Source organism: Phaseolus vulgaris, chromosome 2 (assembly GCF_051622355.1).
Source record: "Phaseolus vulgaris cultivar YP4 chromosome 2, ASM5162235v1, whole genome shotgun sequence".
Taxonomy (NCBI): domain Eukaryota; kingdom Viridiplantae; phylum Streptophyta; class Magnoliopsida; order Fabales; family Fabaceae; genus Phaseolus; species Phaseolus vulgaris.
Genome location: NC_143499.1, coordinates 43,356,644 through 43,377,819, shown reverse-complemented (window position 1 = coordinate 43,377,819; position 21,176 = coordinate 43,356,644). Strand labels below are relative to the sequence as shown.

General features: G+C 33.1%; 3 protein-coding genes across 4 annotated transcripts; 1 reads left to right on the top strand and 2 right to left on the bottom strand.

The window, feature by feature from the left end:
- Positions 1-134: 134 nt before the first annotated feature.
- Positions 135-2,946, bottom strand: LOC137812329 (Ribosomal L29 family protein). The gene is made up of 2 exons (XM_068614264.1): positions 2,502-2,946; positions 135-493 (listed from the first exon to the last, which is right to left on the bottom strand). The coding sequence occupies exons 1-2, from the start codon at positions 2,820-2,822 to the stop codon at positions 311-313; spliced, it is 504 nt and encodes a 167-aa protein (XP_068470365.1). The 5' UTR covers positions 2,823-2,946; the 3' UTR covers positions 135-310.
- A 3,725-nt stretch (positions 2,947-6,671) lies between these two features.
- LOC137812328 (ubiquitin carboxyl-terminal hydrolase 4) lies at positions 6,672-12,122 on the top strand. The gene is made up of 6 exons (XM_068614263.1): positions 6,672-7,117; positions 7,641-7,757; positions 8,988-9,086; positions 10,053-10,241; positions 10,655-10,836; positions 11,399-12,122. Exons 1-6 carry the CDS (start codon positions 7,001-7,003, stop codon positions 11,802-11,804), a joined length of 1,110 nt encoding a protein of 369 aa, XP_068470364.1. The 5' UTR covers positions 6,672-7,000; the 3' UTR covers positions 11,805-12,122.
- Positions 12,123-12,633: 511 nt separating this feature from the next.
- Positions 12,634-20,200, bottom strand: SR1 (signal responsive 1). 2 transcript variants are annotated; one of them, XM_068614260.1, is made up of 13 exons: positions 19,759-20,200; positions 19,427-19,546; positions 18,911-19,026; positions 18,615-18,703; positions 18,213-18,255; positions 17,530-17,734; positions 17,268-17,378; positions 16,647-16,972; positions 15,716-16,276; positions 14,912-15,609; positions 13,910-14,483; positions 13,474-13,797; positions 12,634-12,850 (listed from the first exon to the last, which is right to left on the bottom strand). In XM_068614260.1, exons 1-13 carry the CDS (start codon positions 19,796-19,798, stop codon positions 12,740-12,742), a joined length of 3,318 nt encoding a protein of 1,105 aa, XP_068470361.1. In that variant the 5' UTR covers positions 19,799-20,200; the 3' UTR covers positions 12,634-12,739. The 2 variants fall into 2 exon arrangements, with proteins under 2 accessions (XP_068470361.1, XP_068470362.1); XM_068614261.2 differs by having other exon boundaries at positions 19,764-20,168.
- Positions 20,201-21,176: the final 976 nt, after the last annotated feature.

Genomic DNA, 21,176 nt, shown 5'->3' with positions numbered 1-21,176 from the left:
TAATCACATGCCCTTCCAAAAACAGATGGATCACCAATCTGATTGACAATTTTTGAAACTTTAAAACTCCGAAAAATGGTGATCATTTATGCAAGCAACTAAAAGCGAATTTTTAATGAAATTGAAATTCTAAGTTAAGAAAATGTTTATCTTAATTTGAAGGATATGAACCATGAATCTCTCTGGTCACAAAATGAAAGGCATAAACCTTCTCACAGGAACAAACAAAAATTACTACCAACAATATATTATAAACAATGAAGGATAATTTTAACCACTGAACTCTGTAAATTGCAAATTAAGTGTTAGCTCACGCAGCTTTTTCAGCTTCTGCAGCTTCTGCTGCTGCTTCTTCCTCCCGAAGCTTCTTTAAAGATGGAGGTGGTCTTACCACAATGCTCTTCTTCCATTTCTTATCAAGCTTTCTGGACAACCTCTTACCGATACCCTCCTCAATTTCTCTTTCCCGCTTCACAGTAAGCATGCGAGCAATCTGTATGGATAATTGCAGTCACAGTATCATTCACCTTAAATACAAATATAGACAAGAAATGCACAGCATTTATGTAGACTCCAGAAAAGGACCTCATTTACTGGTATTAGTAAAGCCCTCTAGCATCGTTTCATCATTTTAAGTTGTAAAGATAATAAGTAATATACTAATAAACAAGATGAGGCTAGATCAGGAAGGACAAATCGAAATTGTCTTCAATATTTCCATTGGGCATATCTTGTATTGAACATTGTATCAAAACACTGTGATCCTGGTGTGCTGATTCTGCAACAGCTGAATCCTAACGCCCCCTCTCCCCGACTATAGCTTTTATTGTAAGGAGAGATGAACACTGACAGAATGACAATTTCAGTTCTGACAGAATCTCGGTAGGATGTGGAGAAGGTCAATATAATTTAAAACATGAAAATGGTAAATGGCAGCACAAGTGAATTTTATTGGGATTTAAATTTAAAATTCAGAAAAAAGATTGACATATGTATCTGTTACAGCTCAACTGAGTGAAAATTATAACATGACCAAATGAACATCAGAAACCTGCTTGGACACACCTGGCAACATGAGTTAAAGACATTGCAACTACTTCACAAAGAAACCGAAGTACGTCTAGCAGAACTCAGAAAACATGCGGAAATTATGAGAGAAGGGCCTATCCAAGCAAAAGAAAAAGCTAGTTCATTGTATTTCTTACATATGTTGAATTACTATGCACACATGAATATATTTCTCACTTTATTTTCCTGTTCATAGCTTAGAGAGATGTGATGCTAATATGCTATAATTTTAATTTTGAAATAAAAGTTGGTAGGTCAAACAGGTTCTATGCCCGGTATTGGAATCACGCGTGGAGGTTGAAGGACCATTCGAGGTCTTACTCTGATCCAGTTAACTGTCAGAGAAATTTGTTTCTAACTGAGCTTTCTTTTTTCCAGATTCAGAAAGTAAACACAGTATGATAGGAGATTCAAATTTATGAGCTTAGATTGGATTAATTCATGTGAATCTAGAAACAAGAGTTCTCAAATCTTAACATTTTAATGAATAAATGACATAAATTTTGTAGTATAATCAATTAAGAGTTATATAAGCATATACAAAGCACGAAGAAAACAAGGAAGCAAGATGTAAAGGATGAAATGGTCTTCACATGCAGCATGCCAAGCTATCACCACTTCATGAAGTAAAATATATTAGTAGCTGAGTACACCATAAACTTGCATAAGGGTGCATTTGGACAAACAAATTAATTGTAACACATTATACGAGGTTTATGCCATAAATTTGATGTAAAACCAGTTAGAATAAGATTTAAAAGAGCTAATTTTAACAAGTCACACAAAGAAATTTATTGAAATAAGCTAAAAACAACTTGTGAGAGTTATAAGCTATTTCTAGAAGCTCATACGCTCAACCAAACGCCAGTTGAATTACTACCGATTTATAGCCTCTCACCTTGCCTTCCAAATTTCAATGTTCATCTCACTGCTGAACCAGATGAAAACCCCTTTTAGTTTCAAACTTTACCCTAAAAGACAGAGAGGAAAGAATGGAAACAGGATACGCTTCAAGGCTTCTTGCCACTACATTTCCCTTTACAAAAGGCGAGCTAACACTTAAGAAAGTTTTACAAAAGGGCCACTACTACATTTTTACTGCAATGTCAAGGTTTTTAGAGTCTCTACAATCGCAACGTGACCGCAATTGAGGCCCCATTATTCATAATTTCCATCAATGTCAAGTATTGAAACAATTTCCGGCAATATCAAGTATAGGGACACGACTGCAAGCGCAATTTGAAACATTCTCAGGCTAATCATAATAGGTAACTTCAAAATGAAAGCAGAGAAGACCAAACTAAGCTCTCTCACACACAAACTTCCATAGTCATAGCTTGTAACCCAAAAAATAAATATATATTAACCTATGCACGTAATCTTATTTTAGAGTTCAAGTGGCAAAATTAGAAGGGAAGAACAAAATGAAGTACCCTTTTGCGCATACGACTGAATTCACTGGACTTGAACTCGTTGCGAGCGGATTTCTGAAGGCGAAGCATGACAAGCTCGCCCTTAAGGTCGACAACCTCTTCGTTGATTTGTTCGGTGGTGAGTTGTCTAATTTCCTTCAATTCCTCCACCCTCTTGGCCATCATCACCACCGGCACCGAAGTGGTGCGTTTCGTTGGTGGAACGGAGCATGTGGCAGTGCGACGGAGCTGAATGCCAGTGAAGGAAGATTTGAACTGTAACGGCTTCGGGAGAAAGCTTATGGTTGAAGAAGAAGGCGAAGCCACAGAGAGACTCAACATTCTCTACGCGCTCTCTCTCTCTTCTTATTACCAGCGAAGTGGATGCAATACAAGAGTGTTGCAGATAAGATCCAACTTCGTTTTCTTTTATGCGCTACCCCAATTTTTTTTTTACGTTGTTTTTGCAACATTGTGTGAATTAAAGTAATTTTGTACCAGAAAAAAAAAATCGGCAATTTTGTTAATTTTTAAATATTTTATCATAACAAATTGTACGATTTATTATTTGACACATGAGAAGCACCAGTGTGATTTATTATTTTAATTGTGTTTTTAGTATTCGTCGAAATTAGATTTTTTTTTAGTTCCTCAATTTTTAAATATTATAACTTATAAACTATATTATATTTAAAATATAATAGTTGACAATATTTAAAGTTTTTTAAAAGGAATAACATTATTAAAGTAATCATACATTATATTTCATAAGCCTGATAATCAAAATATTGTTTATTTATTTACAATTTGAATAACTTCTTATCAGGTATAAACTTAGTATATCTAATCATTGAAATAATAATTAAAAATCGTTAACATATGTAGTTAAATTAACATTTTTTATTATTGACATGATAATAATAAGATATTTATTTTTTTATATTTATTAGTAAATAAAGTTGTTAAGGGCTTTTTTTTCAAAAGAAAGTTGCGAATGGACTATCTATCACTTTTATCCAAAAGTCACAAAAATATCATTGGCATAAAACCTAGCCACAATTTTCATACAAGCATCTACTTGTCATTGATGTTGGTAATTTCATAAAAATTGTACTGTCCAATTACTAAGATGTTGAGATTTCATTTGGGATCTTGGTCATATACACTATCAATACTAAGATCAATGTCTTAATAATATTTAACCCTAAGCAATACACACTCTTATTAGAGATTTATTATAAATAGATAATCATCCAAAATTGTAAAAGTAATAATTGTAGTAAAATAGGTTTTAAATATGAACAAAACTGATTTCTCAAAGTTGTGAGTGGTCAACAGGAACTTTCTAGAGATTTTCAAGGATGAGAAGTAGTAAGTTACTTTTAAAAGAGTAAAACCCAAAAAAATATTTATAATAAAATAAATGAATAAAGAGTGAAGGGGAAGAGAGAAAGTGAGAAAGAAAGGAAGCCTAAAGTTGTGTGTTTAAGTGATAACGGAACCCATCTTTATATAGGAAGAGGAATCAAAAATATTTTGCATCTTCACAATAGAATTCACTTTGTTGTTTACTTTCAATTAAATATCTATTTGGTAATGTTCTCCATATTTCCGTAAGATCACGACCAGACAACGAGAAATTACAAACTGTTTGTTTATATATATATATATATATATATATATATATACACGAATGAGAAGTAATTTGAGTGTGAAATTATAATCATAAATATTTTTAATGTAAATTTAAGGACTAGTCAAGAGTTTGAAAACTAAGAAACCTAAAGTCTAAAAATCTAAAAGATCGAAGACCTGAAAGCAGAAAGACCACCTGAAAGGAATATTTGGGTATGTAGAAACAAAAATTACAAACCAAAACATTTGATATGATCATCATCAAAAGAGGTATAATACACAAAATGTATTTTTTCTATCTTACTTCCCCACAGATCTTCATATATACTTTCACTTAGTTTGTCTATAAATCTTCCTCAAAATTTCCATTAGTTTTATTAGTAGTGTGAAAATAATTTGAGATATTGTGAACTATTTGAGTTTAATTTGTTAGATTTTATTTAAATCTATTTGTTTGATTAAATAAATATATTCAGACACAAAATTTAACTCAATTATTTAAACGAACTTTGTCTAAATTTTAAGTTGATGTAAATAAATCGTGTTTGAAAATACAACTTCAAAATAAAAAATCCCACTCAAGAGCATCATTTCGTTCTTGAAAAATATTTGTTTTACCTTTCTAGAATGGTACTATTAATCACAATTTCATAACATTTAAACATTTTTTTTTTTTTGATAAATCTGTCACTAAGTAAGGTTTTTCATTTTTTATTTTATTTTATGAAATCGTACTTATCAACAGTTTTGACTTAAAAGAAAAAAATCGCGAGGAGTCATGCCACTTTAGTCTATTCAGTTTTTTTCTCTGAGGAATTGGTGCAAGCAATGAGAAATTTGTGCAGTTTGAATAAAAGCATCAATAAATAAATATCATTTATTAAATCATCTAAACAAATATAAATACAAATTGAATAAATATGCTTAAGTCAAAGATAATCAAATCTCATTAATGAAATAAGCATTCATTAATTTATTCAGTAACTTATTTGTCTTCATCTGTCTCTACTGATAAGGTTCTTAATACTTTGTCTCTTTAATCGCGTGTCCAAAAAATTAAATAAGAGTTCAATTAAAGAAAAAATTGAATTATCAACTTATATTCAAAAACAATCTCAAAACAACAATTAAACTAAAAAAAAAAACAAATATTAAGCATATTAAGATATTAAAAAACAAAACTTTAATTACAATGAACTTCTAAAATTCCTGTGAAATTACAAAAGAATCAATCTAGTGGATTTTAACCTTCCATATGAAGGTAAACGAAAGAATTATAAAAAAGAAGATTTATAATGCTTTATTTTTTGAATGTGTTGTGTAAAGTTCAGAAGTTCAATGATTTTTTATTGAAGCTTGTATATCTTTTTATAGATTCCAAGAATCTTAGAATCATATTTTGTTTTAGATATTGTTCATGTTCATAGTTTTTTCAATTTCTAACTTTTCAAAATTCTTAGATTTTGTTTCACTTTCATAGCGAACTTTTTTCGTATTATTGCAGATAATGTGTTTCTAATTTCGTGAGTTATTGTACATTTTATCATCTAATTATTTTACTCATATTTTATTTAATGTTTTGATTCAAAAATTAACTTTGACGTTTATTTGCAGTGAAAAATATTTTCTTAAAATAATTTATCACACCGTCTACTATATTGTTTAAAAACACAAAATTAACAATATTTACTTAGATAAATCTTACTTAAAAAGTAGATTTATAAAATAATTTATAATTAAAGATATTAAGTGTAAGTAAAATTTTATTCATAATTAAATTTAATGATATAAAATTTATTTTTTTATCATATCTCCTTGAGTCACATTAAACATAAAAGTTGAAATCAATGCATAATATCGAACAACTTATAAAAAGATAGATTTGACTAAAATCAAGATATAAGCATGTAAATTTTCATCAAACATAATTCAGAGAAAATTAATCTTCTTCCATTTATTAGTGTAGGACACCACTCCAGCCTTTGGGACATTGCATCCTTTTTTATTCGAGTTTTGTTTTATATTTTACGGAATAAAAAAAATCTCAATTATGTCATTATTAACACTGTAGCTAAAATGTTTTTTTTATTGTTTTTGAGTTTTGTTGTCATTCTCATATTTATTTTTCTCCATTTTTCAATGAACTTTGTTTGCAGAAACAAAGAATCACTTTCACAAGGATTGTAAACAATCAACATAGATACAATTATTTTTTTCATTTATTCATTTTGTTTTTAATGGCTTTTCTTCTTTTCGTTTTGTTTTCTCATGAATGGATTTTTTTTCCAATAATGATGCACATTACTCTACTGTCCAATAAACATGTCATTTAAATATATTTTTACGAACCAAACATATAGTTTATTGAAGTACTAATAAAATTGTCTTTCTCTTAAATATTCTTAAATTGTTTTTGCAAATATATCTATAACATATGGGGTATTTACACATTAATTAACTATTACCAAAACTTTTATTTGTGTTTTTTCTTTAACTCTACTCATATTTATTGACTTTTCTTTGAATTGAAATGTTTGAGATAAATTTGAATAACACGAAAATTTAGTTTTGAAAATTCATTTTTCTTTTTGACAAAGATACAGAGACAAATAATGTTAGAACAAATCCGTTATTTGTTTATTTATTTTTCCTCAATTCCTCCTTAAATTTTCATCTGCATTTTTGTCCTTCATCGTTTTCTTTCTCTCTCACGGGAAACCCTTGTTTCATTTCTTGCTATCATATCTATAGAGAAAACCTGACACCAGAAAGAGGTTCTTTCTGCGACAAACCCTAGCGATCCAAACGGCCATTCAGCATTTCATGGTGCGAGTCTCCGAGTTGAATCGCACAGCAATCTGAGTTTGTGATCCGTTGACGCGGTCATGGGTGCTGCGGGCTCCAAGCTTGAGAAGGCTCTCGGCGACCAATTCCCCGAAGGAGAACGTTACTTCGGCCTTGAGAATTTCGGCAACACTTGTTACTGCAACAGCGTCTTGCAGGTCTTCAATCCGATTTACGATTTTTCGTTTTTTGTTCTATTTTTTCGCGTTCCATTGATACTCTAATCTTTACTGCATCTTTGCTTTTTGTTCTGGTTTCTAGCGGTGGATTCTCTTTTCTGATATAGTTGTTTTTGTTGCAATTTCGAATGTATCGTGAAGAGAATTTAGTACTTTAATGCATATCAGTGTTTTGGACGCTCTGTTGATCTGTTCAGTGGACTCTTTAAGCGCTGGATTTTTGTTATAATTCCTAGTCTTATTAAAATTTCAAGTTGGATATGCTGTTCAATCTTTTGTACGTTTCATTCAACAGTATCATCAGCGTTTCTTTAGGCTCTTTAGGTTTAAACGTCAATTTAAAAGTTGTTGGCTGTTTGCGCTATGCTTACTATCTCAAAAACATTAGTAAGGGCACCTGAAGTGTCTGGAGACCTTACTTGAAAATTGTCAGTTTGTTATTTTTCGTCATGGTTTTTAGGGTTTTTTGCTAACAAGTTTCTTGTTTTGCCGCCTTGTACAGGCACTATACTTTTGTGTTCCTTTTCGTGAACAATTACTAGAGTATTATGGAAATAACAAAAGCACACTGGATGGGGAAGAAAATCTTTTGACTTGCTTGGCGGATTTGTTTTCACAGGTAATCAGTCTGTAGTTTGGAATTTTTTGGTATTGCATGCTTGATGCCTCCAAGCTTGTTTATATTTGATTGATCAAGCGTTATTGTCCATTTGAAAGTTGTAATGTCTTCACTAATTGTGGCTGTATTGCTTGGCATAGACTTTTATAGAAGGAGCTCTTGATTTCCTAGATTTGTTCAATTCTTCATTTATTTGATCATATGAAGAAGTACATTTTTTTTCTTTGTATGTTTCATTGTGGTTCTTGTCAAATTTAGATTTGGATTTGTGATTGTGCTTACTCTAGTGACATTGGCTACCAAATGACATACCATTCAATAGACAGCTGTGAGAAAACTTGGATGAATCCTTTGTCTCCATTTACTGTAAAATATTCTTTTTTGATCATATTTAAGCACTTGCTGTTCTTTATACATTTCATTTTGTTACCATTATATGGAAGGACTTTTGGTATGCTGATGAAATATGTGCGTGTAACGTAGAAATATGTGTATTAGTTTATTTTGTGGTTCTTCCTTGCAAAGCATACTGTGTGGGTTTCTTTATATTGATCAGTTGAAGTTTATAAAACAGGACTACCTACCTATAATGTCTAAAATACATATAGCTAGCTGCATTTTGTTGTTAGCTTTTTCTTTTTGCTCTTTTTCTGAGAGATATGGAATTGACATGGATTATCTAAATTTTATGTTGAAGTATCTTCGAGTATAAAGGCTATTACTTTTATCTGAGAAATTGTTTGATCTTGTCTGCAGTGTGTTTTATGTAGGTTTGGTCGATTTTTTATTTGTTTCCCCCTTCCTCATTGCCTTCAAGTTATGTGAAATTGGTCTATTTAATTGTATGCTTGCCTAAATCTGCTTCGTTGTACACTTTAGTATATGTATTATGTGTGCATGAGGGGCTCTGCGCTATTTCAGTGTGCTTTTTTTTAGTACTTCCATCGTGTATATCTCGCATTTTTGTCTAATTCAATGTCTCAAATGTCTATTTAATAGTCATTTACATGTCTATTTAATGGGCACTTACATACCCATCTCTTATGAGGCTCGAGAACTTGCTTCAAGATATTTGTAGTGTGATTTTAGTAAGTATCTTCAGTTTGTATATCCTGAATAGTATTTTCCATTTATTTTTGTGAATCAAATGTCCATTTAATTTTAACGGTATTTACATGCCTGTTTATTTCTCTCCTGGTTAATGTAACATATTTATTTCTTTTGGTGTAGATAAGTTCCCAGAAGAAAAAAACTGGTGTTGTTGCTCCCAAACGATTTGTACAGAGGCTTAAAAAGCAGAATGAACTCTTCCGTAGCTATATGCACCAGGTATGTGTTTAAACTGTCAAGAATGAGCTTCCTGTGCAGAAAGGCGATTATTCTAGAAAACCTGTAAATTTTTTTGGACAGTAAAGTTTGATACAATTAGGAGGTTAATTTTTATCATGGTCACCGACAATGTTTGCTATGTATATATTTTTCTCCCTGCTTATGAAAGTATCTTATGCTTATCTGCATCATATGCACTTGCCCTTTCCCATAAGTTGCCGCTTATTTAAACATGAATCCTAGCTAGAGATGCTACTTTATGTGTTAATGATTTCCAGCTGGCCTTGTTTTGAGGTGTATTACAAGTTGTCATGTTGGTAGATCAAAAGTTAGATTAGTGTTACTTTTGTAATGCTTCTCGTGTAGTTTGGTTTGGACCAAATTTTCAGGTTTACAATTTGTACTCTTGAACTTGGTATGAACATCTTTTAATAAACAGGAAATTCTTTTGAACTGTTTGTCATAATATTAATTTGAAATGGTCATGTTGCTTGTACACTTTCGGGCCCTTTTTTATATACTTGAACTGGAACATGTACACTTTAAATTGAATTCCTATTATATCCTGTTGGAAGCATATAGTACCATTACTTTGGCAACAACTCTTCTGACTTTGGCATATTGTATCATTACTTAATTATGTCTGGTCATGCTTTTACTGTACACATCAGTGATATATAAATGGTGCTTTGGTTTATTAGTTTCCCCCCTTCTCTTTTGAGTAAATTATCTTGTGACTCATGTTCAGTGTTCATCTGTGGAAATGATTTTAACCGAGTTTGTACAATGACAATTTGTTATTTTTGAATGAGGTTGTTTATTATAAATTTTACCACACTCAGTGTGTTGTATAAGTGTATTTGTTATTTCTCATTGATTGTTTTTATGTGTTAAACTCTGCTTCATTGGTTGGTTACAGTTTTTCATTAGACAACATTTTTATTGTGGATCTTTTGTATATGGTAGGATGCCCATGAATTCTTGAACTTTTTGCTGAATGAACTTGTTGACACTCTTGAGAAAGAGAGTAAAGCTGCAAAAACTGATCAGGAGACCTCACCACCTTCAGAAAAGGCTGTTAATGGGCCCAAGAATGGTCAAGCTAATGGTGTTCACGAAGAGCCATTATTTACTTGGGTACACAAAAATTTTCAGGTGACTTGCTTTGTCAATTCAATGTTTTCATTTTCTTTGCATGTTGCCTGCAGCATGAGAGGGGACCATAAATAGCTAACTTTCTATTTAATCAGTCAATTAGCATCTCTTTTTAAGTGCACATGTAGTGTTGTTTACTAGTTTAACTTTCTTACATTTATGGATAATTCATTCATATTGGCTTTTATGTTATAATGGAAACCATGTGCATTATCCCAGATTGTATTACACCATTAACTTATTATAGATGAACTTTATTACTAAACAATGTGCAAAATAGTAATTTCACTGGCACTTTTTATGTTTTTTTTTTGTGGGGAGAGGATGTTGTTGATCTTCCTCTGCACTCTAGTGATTAAATATGTTGTACTTTTATTTTGCGGAATTTTATTGTTGTAACTTGATCTGATCAGGGACTACTCACCAATGAGACAAGGTGCTTGCGATGTGAAACAGTGACAGCTAGAGATGAAATATTTTTAGACTTGAGTCTTGATATTGAGCAGAACAGCTCAATTACAAGCTGTTTGAAAAATTTCAGTTCCACTGAGACACTGAACGCTGAAGACAAATTCTTTTGTGACAAATGCTGCAGGTATATGGCTTTTAGGCACAGTTTGTTTCTATAGTTACCTGTTCAACCGTTTTGAATCTTGTGCATAGCTGAACTACTCTACTGCTTGTTTATCCAATAAGAACAACAGCAATCGAGCGTTATCCTACTAGATTTAATTGTCTGCGTGGATTTGTTATGTCATTTTTTATATTTAAAACCAAATTTTCAGAAAATCTTTTGGATCAAGATAATTTCTAACAGTTTGTCCTTAAGTTTCTAGAGTACATCTTCTACCTCTTGTAACTGGAGTTAAATAGTTTGTGATCAAACATCTCAAATAGCTTAAATGTCTTCTTTGGTTTATGGGAATGTTCATCTCCTTTTAAGAAAAAAAAGAATGCAATTCATATCTATTGGCCAATACTACAATTTTAAAGAAGCAAACCATGTTATGATCACTTTTCCATTGATTGACAGTTTTTTCAAGAGTGAGATTTGTTGGGCGTGTTAGTTTAGGGAGTGATATATGTGCACTCTGTTCTCTTGTTTTTCATGTCCGTTCATACTGATGACCGAGATGTAATCTTTCTTATGGTATTAGTTTGCAAGAAGCTCAGAAGAGGATGAAGATAAAGAAACCACCTCACATCTTGGTCATCCATCTTAAGCGTTTTAAGTATATGGAGCAGCTTGGTCGCTACAAGAAGCTGTCATATCGGGTTGTTTTTCCCCTGGAGCTGAAGTTGAGTAACACTGTTGAAGATGCAGACATTGAGTATTCTCTATTTGCGGTAGTTGTCCATGTTGGGAGTGGGCCCAACCATGGGCATTATGTCAGCCTTGTGAAAAGCCATAACCACTGGTTATTTTTTGATGACGAAAATGTAGAGATGATTGACGAATCTGCTGTGCAGACGTTCTTTGGATCATCACAGGAATATTCAAGTAATACAGACCATGGGTACATTTTGTTCTATGAGAGCCTTGGCTCTGGTAACAGGAATTAGATGGAGGAGTTCTACAACTCTTCTCTAATCATTTGGACTTCTTTTCACCAGGTTTCCATATTTATTTTCCTTTCTACCGTTTTCCCTTTATTCAACCTGTTGGAGGAGCTGTTACATCCCCCAGAGGATTCGGGTTGTGAAAATTTATACTTAGGTGGTTGGCATGTACAGTGGATAGTGTTAGCACTGTCCTATTTTCTTTTTACTCTTTCTCACAATAAGAACAGTATATATATCGGGTGAAAATTTCACCAACGATGTGTATTCATGGTTGCAAACGCTCAACCAACATTAGAAACAAATGAAAATTGATCCTAACTCTGTTAGATTATTTTATATTTCTAGTTTGTAGGCAGGTATTCTTCTGAGGTCCAGTAAACATAAACCATGTATATAAAATCAAAATCATAGCAATTCTCAACTATTCCGAATAAATTCTATTTTTTTGCATCCCTTTAACCGGGATGCACGACATTATGTAACTGTTAAGACAACCTTGGCTCCTCATGGTTGAGAATGCATTGGAAAATTGGCTACGTAGTTTCATTAAAAATTTAAGTCGATTATTTTAGAGAGTGAAGTTTTTACATTTATATTTAAATGTACAGCGTAAGTTAATTTTTATAAGATTTACCTTCGGATGATTTTTGATCGATTAAAGTAAACATCTCTAAATTAAACTTTCGTAAAGGCTTTTATATTGACGTAAGATAATGCATTGCAATCCGTATTTGACGGGGAAATCTCGAGAAAAGGATGTCTTTTCCTGAGTTCTAAGGTTGGTTTAATTGGTTAGACATTTTTCTGTGAAATGTTAGCAAGTGGTCCCTTAAAAAGAATTAGAATTAAGATTATTATAAGGATAAAAATGACAGTTCATCACCTAACTGTGCTGTTAAATTATAAGCCACACAACTGACGATGAAAGCTAACTTCTAAGTTGCTGTAGGCATGAAAATATCTTCCTCCAACAGTGCTTCAAGATCAGTGAGGTTATTGAAGTCTCTTGTTTCTTCTGAATTGTTACAACTGCTATCATGCTTTACCTGCAAAAAGATAAACAATAAATCTATGCTCCGTGGTCGAGTGTTTTTTCCTTGTAAATCCAGCTAGTTTACTTTGCTTCAGGAACTCAGCAACAGGTTATGGTGTGAAAAAGTAACAGAACTAGAGACACTTAAACTTTACATTCTTGTTGCATAGAAAGACAACTACTAAAGTCTACATGAAAAGCAAGGGTGATACTGTGTGCTTAAAAACAACTACGTATAATTTCCTAACAAGACGAGGGAATTCAATCCGGGGTTCAAGCCTAAATGCCATTCAAGGCTATTTGGCTTTACTAAAGCGAATTGAACTTTATGTAAATTAATAAAGGGGGATAAAAACTATATTCAAGTTTTGTTTATAAACTTCTACAGAGAATCAAACTTTGCTTCTAAGGAGAACAACTTATTTTGAAAATATAAAGTAAGCAGTATCAGTAGTTGATGAAAAATTTAACAGTCAATGTTACATGAAAATTAATTCATTAAAATATGAACTATTGGTATTCCCGTGAACTAGTAAAATTACGTTATTGTTATTCTGGAGAAGAGTGAAATATTAAAATAGCGGTGTGATAAAGAGAAAATGATTGAGAAAGTTTATAGAAAAATGGGTAAAATACCTGATTTTCTTGGATCTCAGTTACTACATTCAACACCCTACGGTATTGGTCCCTTGCCTCTGGATACTGAACCATTGACTTCACCCTGGCTAGGGCTTTCTCCAATCTTTGCTCAGTTTGCTTCCTGCCTTCTTTTAAGAAATCGTAGTCCTCCTCAGGGGAAGTTATATCTTGTATCATAGTTACCTCAGAATTGGCCTCTGACTTAAATCCTCGCAAACCACTACCTTTTCGACGCCAACGCAAAATAACCTTCTCCAATATCCCAACAGTCCAAATTATCTTCCCACAATTTTTCCTAACCTGGTGTCCTCTCACGTGAGCCTATAACCATGGAAATAGACACGTTGTAAATTGGATCCCATTAAAAGGGGGCAGAACAAAAGGGCAATCAAATCAAATTCTATTAAATTGCACACATTAGACACAGATGTACCTGAATTTTTACTATACGTTGTCGAATCATCAAAAATTCTTTTCTGCCCTTCCAGCCACGGAATTTGTTCTGGATACGTATTGCAGCAGCATGGACCGGTTCATCGCGTGATCCAGACTTGTGTGATTTCCCATTCATTTTTACAAGTGAAAGAGCTCGTTCATCGGATATTCCAAATTTGTCATCACCAAATTCCTCCAGTTGCTTTCTCTGGAATGATTGCATTCTGAAAACTTGATGAATACGAGCAGCAGCTTGGGTGGCATTGCACACTGCAGCCAATGAATCTTTCAGTGACTGTTCATAAGATAGACCATCAAGATCATTAACTTGGGCAATGTTTTGGATTCTTTGGACTACTTTGGTTCCAGGACTTTCTCCCACATCCTTGTTCAAATCAAGAGTTGTGAGCTGTTCACTTAAATAAGATTCTGAGAGATACCCTGCAATTCCTTTATGTCCATTTGCAGAAGCTAGGTCAGCTGGAGGCCTACCAGAAGGGTATTCTGGACATGGATCAGTCACTAATCCAGTTGCAGCGCCAAGAGATACGAGGAAAGCAACTGTGCGCTCCCTGATAACGTAAGACAAGAAAATGAAAAAAAATTCAAAGCACTGACAGTAGAATTTTTTCTAGTTAGTTTATCCTAGATGTTCTCATTCATAACAAAATGTGCTTCCAAGCATAGTATATCATAGGGTTTTTTAGTAGATTTTTCGCATAGTTTATTCATTAGTGGCACTTCATTCTTCAACCCTATGATATTTAGTATCAACAAGTACCAGCATTTGAACTGCTTTTAGGTCCATTTAACATATTTTCTCTTGGCACTACTCTATTCTTTCTCACGTACAACCACCCTTGTAAAGCTGCCATTAATATCACTGAACCATCCGATTAAGTTAATGTATTGTCAGGTATGTTGTGCTAGATTAATACGATAAAGTAAAAATTCAATTTTGACAAATGTGCTTTCATACCGCAAGCACTGAGGTGCTAACCTGCCATAAAATGCTGCCCAATGAAGAGCAGTCCATCCATTCACATCACGAAAGTTCACATTCACACCAGCAACTATTGTGGGTTCTAGGGCCCAATCGTAGCCAAGAGCAGCAGCAAAATGAAGCACACCTTGGCCACCCTCATCCAATACATTGGGGCCTTTCCCATCGTCAATAATTTTCTGAAGGAGCCATGCGTGCAACCTATCTTTTAGAAGATTTTGAAGCAGATGCTCCTGTAAATCTTCTGGAGAAAATTCTTTCTGTAGTGTAAGTTCCAGTAGCTTGTCCCAAACATCATCCTCCCCCCGTAGCAGAGAACTGATTTTACTTCTCAGTTGAGATTTCTCATTTCCACTGATTGAATAAGAATTCTGAGGAAAGGCATGCCCTAGGTACAACAGTTCTCCAAATCGTCTACTAAAAGTAGACAAAGTGCTGGCTCTATCATCACCTGCAGTGTTGACTTCTTGAGTACAGTTGACCTGGAAATCAAATTCTCGCACTTCACTACATGCTAACCTATTGGAACAAGTTACATAGAAAGGTACCCTCCCAGCCTTGTGTGGAGGAGTATGACAACAAAGAACATCTTTTGTGAGTATCACTGCAGGCACTTCAACCTCACCAAACATGCATGACCATTTACATAGTTCTGCTTCTTGTTGACTTCTTAAGAATCGTCCAGAAATGATAATCTATACATATTTTTTTACAAGTGAGGAAATAAATAATCAGAATATAACTGACAAATAAGTAAAAAGGCAACTACAACAATTCAATGAGCATATCAAAAGAGAATACCTTAGTTTTTGACCCTTCAAATGCCCAGCCTGGGGAATAGTCAATAATGCTAAAAAGCTGATCATTGGAAACAGATGGATCCAATACATAGGTGTCCAGGTGCCCTTGGGAAGGAATAGTTGTGCTGCCAACCTCACTTTCAACTGTATCCCAATAAGCACCTGAAGTAGATGGTTTATTTGATTCTTCCACATCTCCAAGCTCTTTACTCATCCACTGGTAGAAACTGTCAAGCTTCTTCAGACCCTCTTCTGCTGGGAATCCATCTAACAGAGTCCTTTTAAAAGCGAAACGTGTGTCTTCTATTCCATCTAGGGTTCTATTGGCCTCAAAATCTGATTTTGGCTCTTCTTTTGTATTCAGAAGTATCTCTTGAGGGTCATTTAGCATCAGAACCTTGTTTTGTTTGTGTGGATGGAGAAGAGACTGTTCCAAGGATTTTTGAAAATCAACTTCATTAACTTCATGCTCACATTTGCTACAACTAACCTCGCATGCCGAGCTTGAATGGACACTGTCAATAGGCCAAGTGGACATGCGTAAAGAATCAACACTATATCCCTGTTAACAGAGATGATTAAACTTCAATCAATTAAATGAGTTTGAAGGAAAGAAATAAAAGTTAAGTAACATGTTATCAGTCACAAAAAGCAAAATCCATTGCTTGATTATATATTTTTTCCAGAGAAACATGAAACAGGTAACTAAAAAATCAACAATAATTGCAGCATCATACCAATATCATTTTGTTGTGACATTAGTTTAAAGTCTTTTTGACTTTTGACAAAAGATATAATGCCCTGTCAAAGCTCGTACAGAACAGATAACACAGGCTGGATACTTTTTACATCTAAATATTATCATACAACATAAAAATATTGCAACAAGTGCCCCATGCAGATGAAGTACCAATAGTAGCAGTACACAATACCTGCCAACTTCCTTCAGCTTGTATGATACTTCCATTGTCATGCAGCTGAGCAATGCTGGTGGTCAAATGTGGCACAATTATGTCATCTCCTTGACAAAAATTGCTATTGACTCGCATGTTATCAGGTTGCATTTCAGGAAATAAAGGCTGAAAAGGCACGTGTTGACTTTCACCATTATTTCCTAAGATATCTTCCCACGAGGAGAAGCCCAGGGGTTTTGGGGACTCATACGTCAATCCAACATTATGAATGTCTATGATTTTTCTGTCTTGAGTGAGTGAGATATGATTCACCTCAGCAATGACAGGTAACTTCTTTTGCTCATCTGTTCCAGTTTCAATAGTATAACTCAGGTTAAGTATGGACTTTACTGATCAAAAGGCCAGTGTGTATGGAAAATATAAAACAAGGTATTTGATTTTGATGAGTTATTGGCGTAAAAGTTGTTATTATTATGCAATCGAGCATTGTCACATAATTTTAAGAAGTCTGATTCTTATAATTACCTCAAAATTTATACTTTTCAATTGATACGACTGTAAGACTGCTATAGTGTAAACTTATAGTGACAAAGCATCAAAGTTAAACTAATAAAAGCAATTTAAAATGAAGAAACTTACTTATGAGTGGCTGAGGAGAATAAGAATCAGCAGGTTGATCTATAATCTTCTTAACAGGGCGTTGTAACTCAAGGAAAGAATAAAACTCAGAACTTGCATGGCTATTGAATGCTGTAAAAATTACATCAAGTTAAAAAAAATAATACACAAGAAAAAGTGACACTGGAGAACAAAGGCATAAAAAAGGTTACTCAAAATGTCATCTAGATTGAAAAATTGAAAACAGAACACTTTAATTATTAATGTGCAGCAAAATAAGTACCAGATTCAGTTTCTTCATATTCTGATAATTGGGCACTGTTCATGCTTGTATCCGTAGTTTGTGAAGGAACCTGGTAACTGTTTGGACGAAGAGTGGATGAAAAAGAAGTGTCCATCTCTGCTTTGACCATAATTTTGTCAGTTTGTTGAGCATAAGGAAGAGATTCTTCAGTTTCTTTAGCACATGTATAATTTGACTTGGTTCCCTAATTATTTTGAACAAGACAAATGAGAAAAAGGAATGAAGGCCCAAAATAAAATTATTCATAGATGGGAAGATATAGCATGCACGATTATATTCCATTTCATGCTTTAGAAAATTCACTCCTGAGCCTTTTTTGTTTTTGAAGGATGTCCACGTCCTAGATAAAGAAACAATGTTACCAAATTATAGCATCTAACATCCAAAAAAATCGTATGGTGTTGAGATTTCTCAGAGCAACTTAAGAAAACAGTACCAGCTTTGTTTAGGAAAAGCTAGTTACATCATTTGAGGGAATATAATGGTAAAGTTATGATGGAATTTCCATGTTCTACTTTCCTACTTCATATATAATTCAGCAACCCAGTTATATTTTAATAGTTCGTTGTTCTCTTAATTGTACTGGAAATGTAAAAGTAAGCTATTCTAGTTCATCAAATAACAACTAGGAAAAAAATACTAATAAAATTTTAACCTGTTACCTTCACTTGTCGATAATGAACTAGAACAATGTTAGAGAGTTCCCTGCAACAATGTTGAATAAAAAAGGGTGAGAAGGGGAGGCCCTTCCATAGACAAAAACCATAGAAAACAAATTAGCAATTTCTAGAATTCTATTATAATTAATTTAAACCAATACAATATAGCAACATGCACACGATCTATCTTATTAGTGCTAGGTTAAAGCATGCCATCCTCAAGCAAGAACAAACAGATTAAAAGAAAATGTTCCTTCTTTCTGGATAATACCTAATGTGTGATAAGGAGAATGAGAGAACGAAGAATTTTAGGAATTGGAGGTGAGAAGAATACAAAGAGCAGAATCAGGCAAAAGAAGACAAATAAAGAGGGAAACTTTGAAAATATTAAACATAAACACTTACTCTTCAAGCAGCCAATATGTACGTCTCTGAAAATTCTCATCTTCTTCTCCATGAGCATAGTAGCAGTGCAAAACATCCACACTTCCAGCCTGAGAGCATCATATCATGCCTCATTCAGTGCAAAATATATAAAGAAGAAAGACTCTCTCAATACATTCTACTTCTTAAAAGCATAATTAACTTCAATGATAGAAAAACAAAGCCTACAGCACCTTTGTTTTTCATCTTAGTCCCAAGCTAGATGCGAGTTGTAACAGTGCTTAAGACTCTAAACCTTAGATGCAGTATATTTTTACCTTTAGTCTCTCATGTGCTTCTCTTACTGTTTTTCCATCTTTTTTCTTCCTCCAGTTGTGGCCATCCTTTCTGAAGTATCTCAGCACCTTCCGATCAAATAAGAAAAGTGAACCACCTAACGTCAAGGAAAAAGTACGATAAGACCTAACGATGAGTATTGTTGCAATTAGGTTCTACTTAGATCAACTTCTCTATAAATGAATTGAGCTTCTCTCATAAGGTAAAATTAACTGTACTTGGATTTTAGATTTTTCTACAAAAGTTATGTACAGAGTTGAAGAATTTCAATTTCACCTTTTTACTTTCTTCTCCTACAAGGGTATACATACAGAGAAGTTCACTGAAGCATGGATGTGATATTGGTATGATTTTGTGAACATATATAAATTTCTAATAGATTACAATATCCACCTCCCCCTTAAATAGAAAGACAAACACAATTTTATAAATCCTTTTCTCCTAATCAAGCTATTGAGAAACGGAGACAACTTTTTAGCAGAAAAGAGAAACCATACTTGGTGGCATATGAGCAGGTTCTGGAGCAATTCGAAACTTCGTGTAATTGCTGAGAATTGCACAAATTTCAGCCGGACGCAGCCATCGATGCTGTGCTTCTACAATAATTTGCTCGATATCTATGTCCATAAAAAAAAACACAGAAATTCAAAAACAGAGTCAGCAACAATAAATAACAACGATATGGTTACTAGAGTTTTGCGATAAAGGGATAGCATTTCAATGCTTCACTATCATGGGTACTTCTAAAAAGGGTTTCTTTATTCATTCAGAGTTTGAAATATGCGAATGTGAAGCAATAAAAGGGGAATGAAAGCGAAGAAAAGCTGACCCAACTGAGAGGGGGGAACGTAGTGTCTGGCCTCAGCCATGGAAGTGAGAAGCTGAACTCAAAGGTTTAGTTTTGTTGGAAGCAGTGAGGTAAACGAAAGGTTGGAGAAGACCCTTTTTTCTAAATGTAAGATAACAAAAAAGAAAGATGGTAGTATATTGTGATGTATGTATACTAAAGTGTAATAACTGGGAAAGTTCCACAATGAATTTTAACGCGGAGAGAGAGTATAAGGGTGTTCAGAGGGTGTGGCCAATGAACGAAAAAGGAAAAGTTTTCAACGCGGGAAGTCTTGGACTGTGGAAGCGTTGTTGTGTTGTGTTGCATTGCATCTCAACAAATAGAAGCCAAGAAGAAGTAAGAGAGAAAGAGATGTCTCTTTAAGTCAAAACCAAAAAAGCGATTTGCTTGATTCCAGTTTGACTGTGATATTTGCCTTATCTTCTTTTCGTCGCAGCTTCTCCAATTTTTTACTCTCAAACTAATTTAGATAAAAAATAAAAAATAAAAATATATTGATAATTTAGTTTTGATATTAAGTTGTATTCATATTAGAGAAATTACATTTAAAAAATAAAATAATAATAACACATTTTTTTATTTAAGAACATTCTCTATATATAAATTTTGAAAAAAGTAGGAATGGGATGAGAAAGTGATAAATGTGGGGCAGAGCAGAGAACCACCTGGCTTGCAGTTTTAGCAGTATGGTCCAACTCACTTTACAAACTATTTTTATCAATTATTTAATATTATTTAATTTAAAGATAAATATTGTGAAACTTATATATTGATATGCACTCATTAATTACACGATATTATATTATACATTGTTTAATGTATCAAAATATCGTTCGTTAAAAAAATAAGAGAAATATAATAAATAAATGAATAATTTAATATTAAATAGGTAATATTCAAAACAATATTGTATCCTGTTTTTCTTTTCTATATAACCTTAGAACTTATACTTTTATACTATCCAATAATTAAAATAATAAAATTTGAAAATACTGGAAGTATGTTTGAAGTTTAACTACACGAGATTATGTTTCTCTCTTTCCTTAAAACATGGTTTATTTTGATTTGTGTGATTTTTTTGTAAAATATATAGGTGTAACAAATGCATATAAAATTAAAATTATGGAGAATAAGTCATCCAACACACTTTCGTTATCACGGGTTTGTCTTTATAACATTTTTTTTGTCTACTTCTGCTTTATAGTTTTGACTAATACTTATTATTCATAGGATTTCTTTCAAATGAAAATTCTTCTTCCAATATTTGAGTCCTGGATAATTATTGTTTATACAAAGTTTAGTTACTACTAATATTCGTTTAGTTACTAATAATATTCATAGACCTCAGTTGTCCCCTCCATACAAACTATTTTCACATAAGGGCTACACAAGTTACA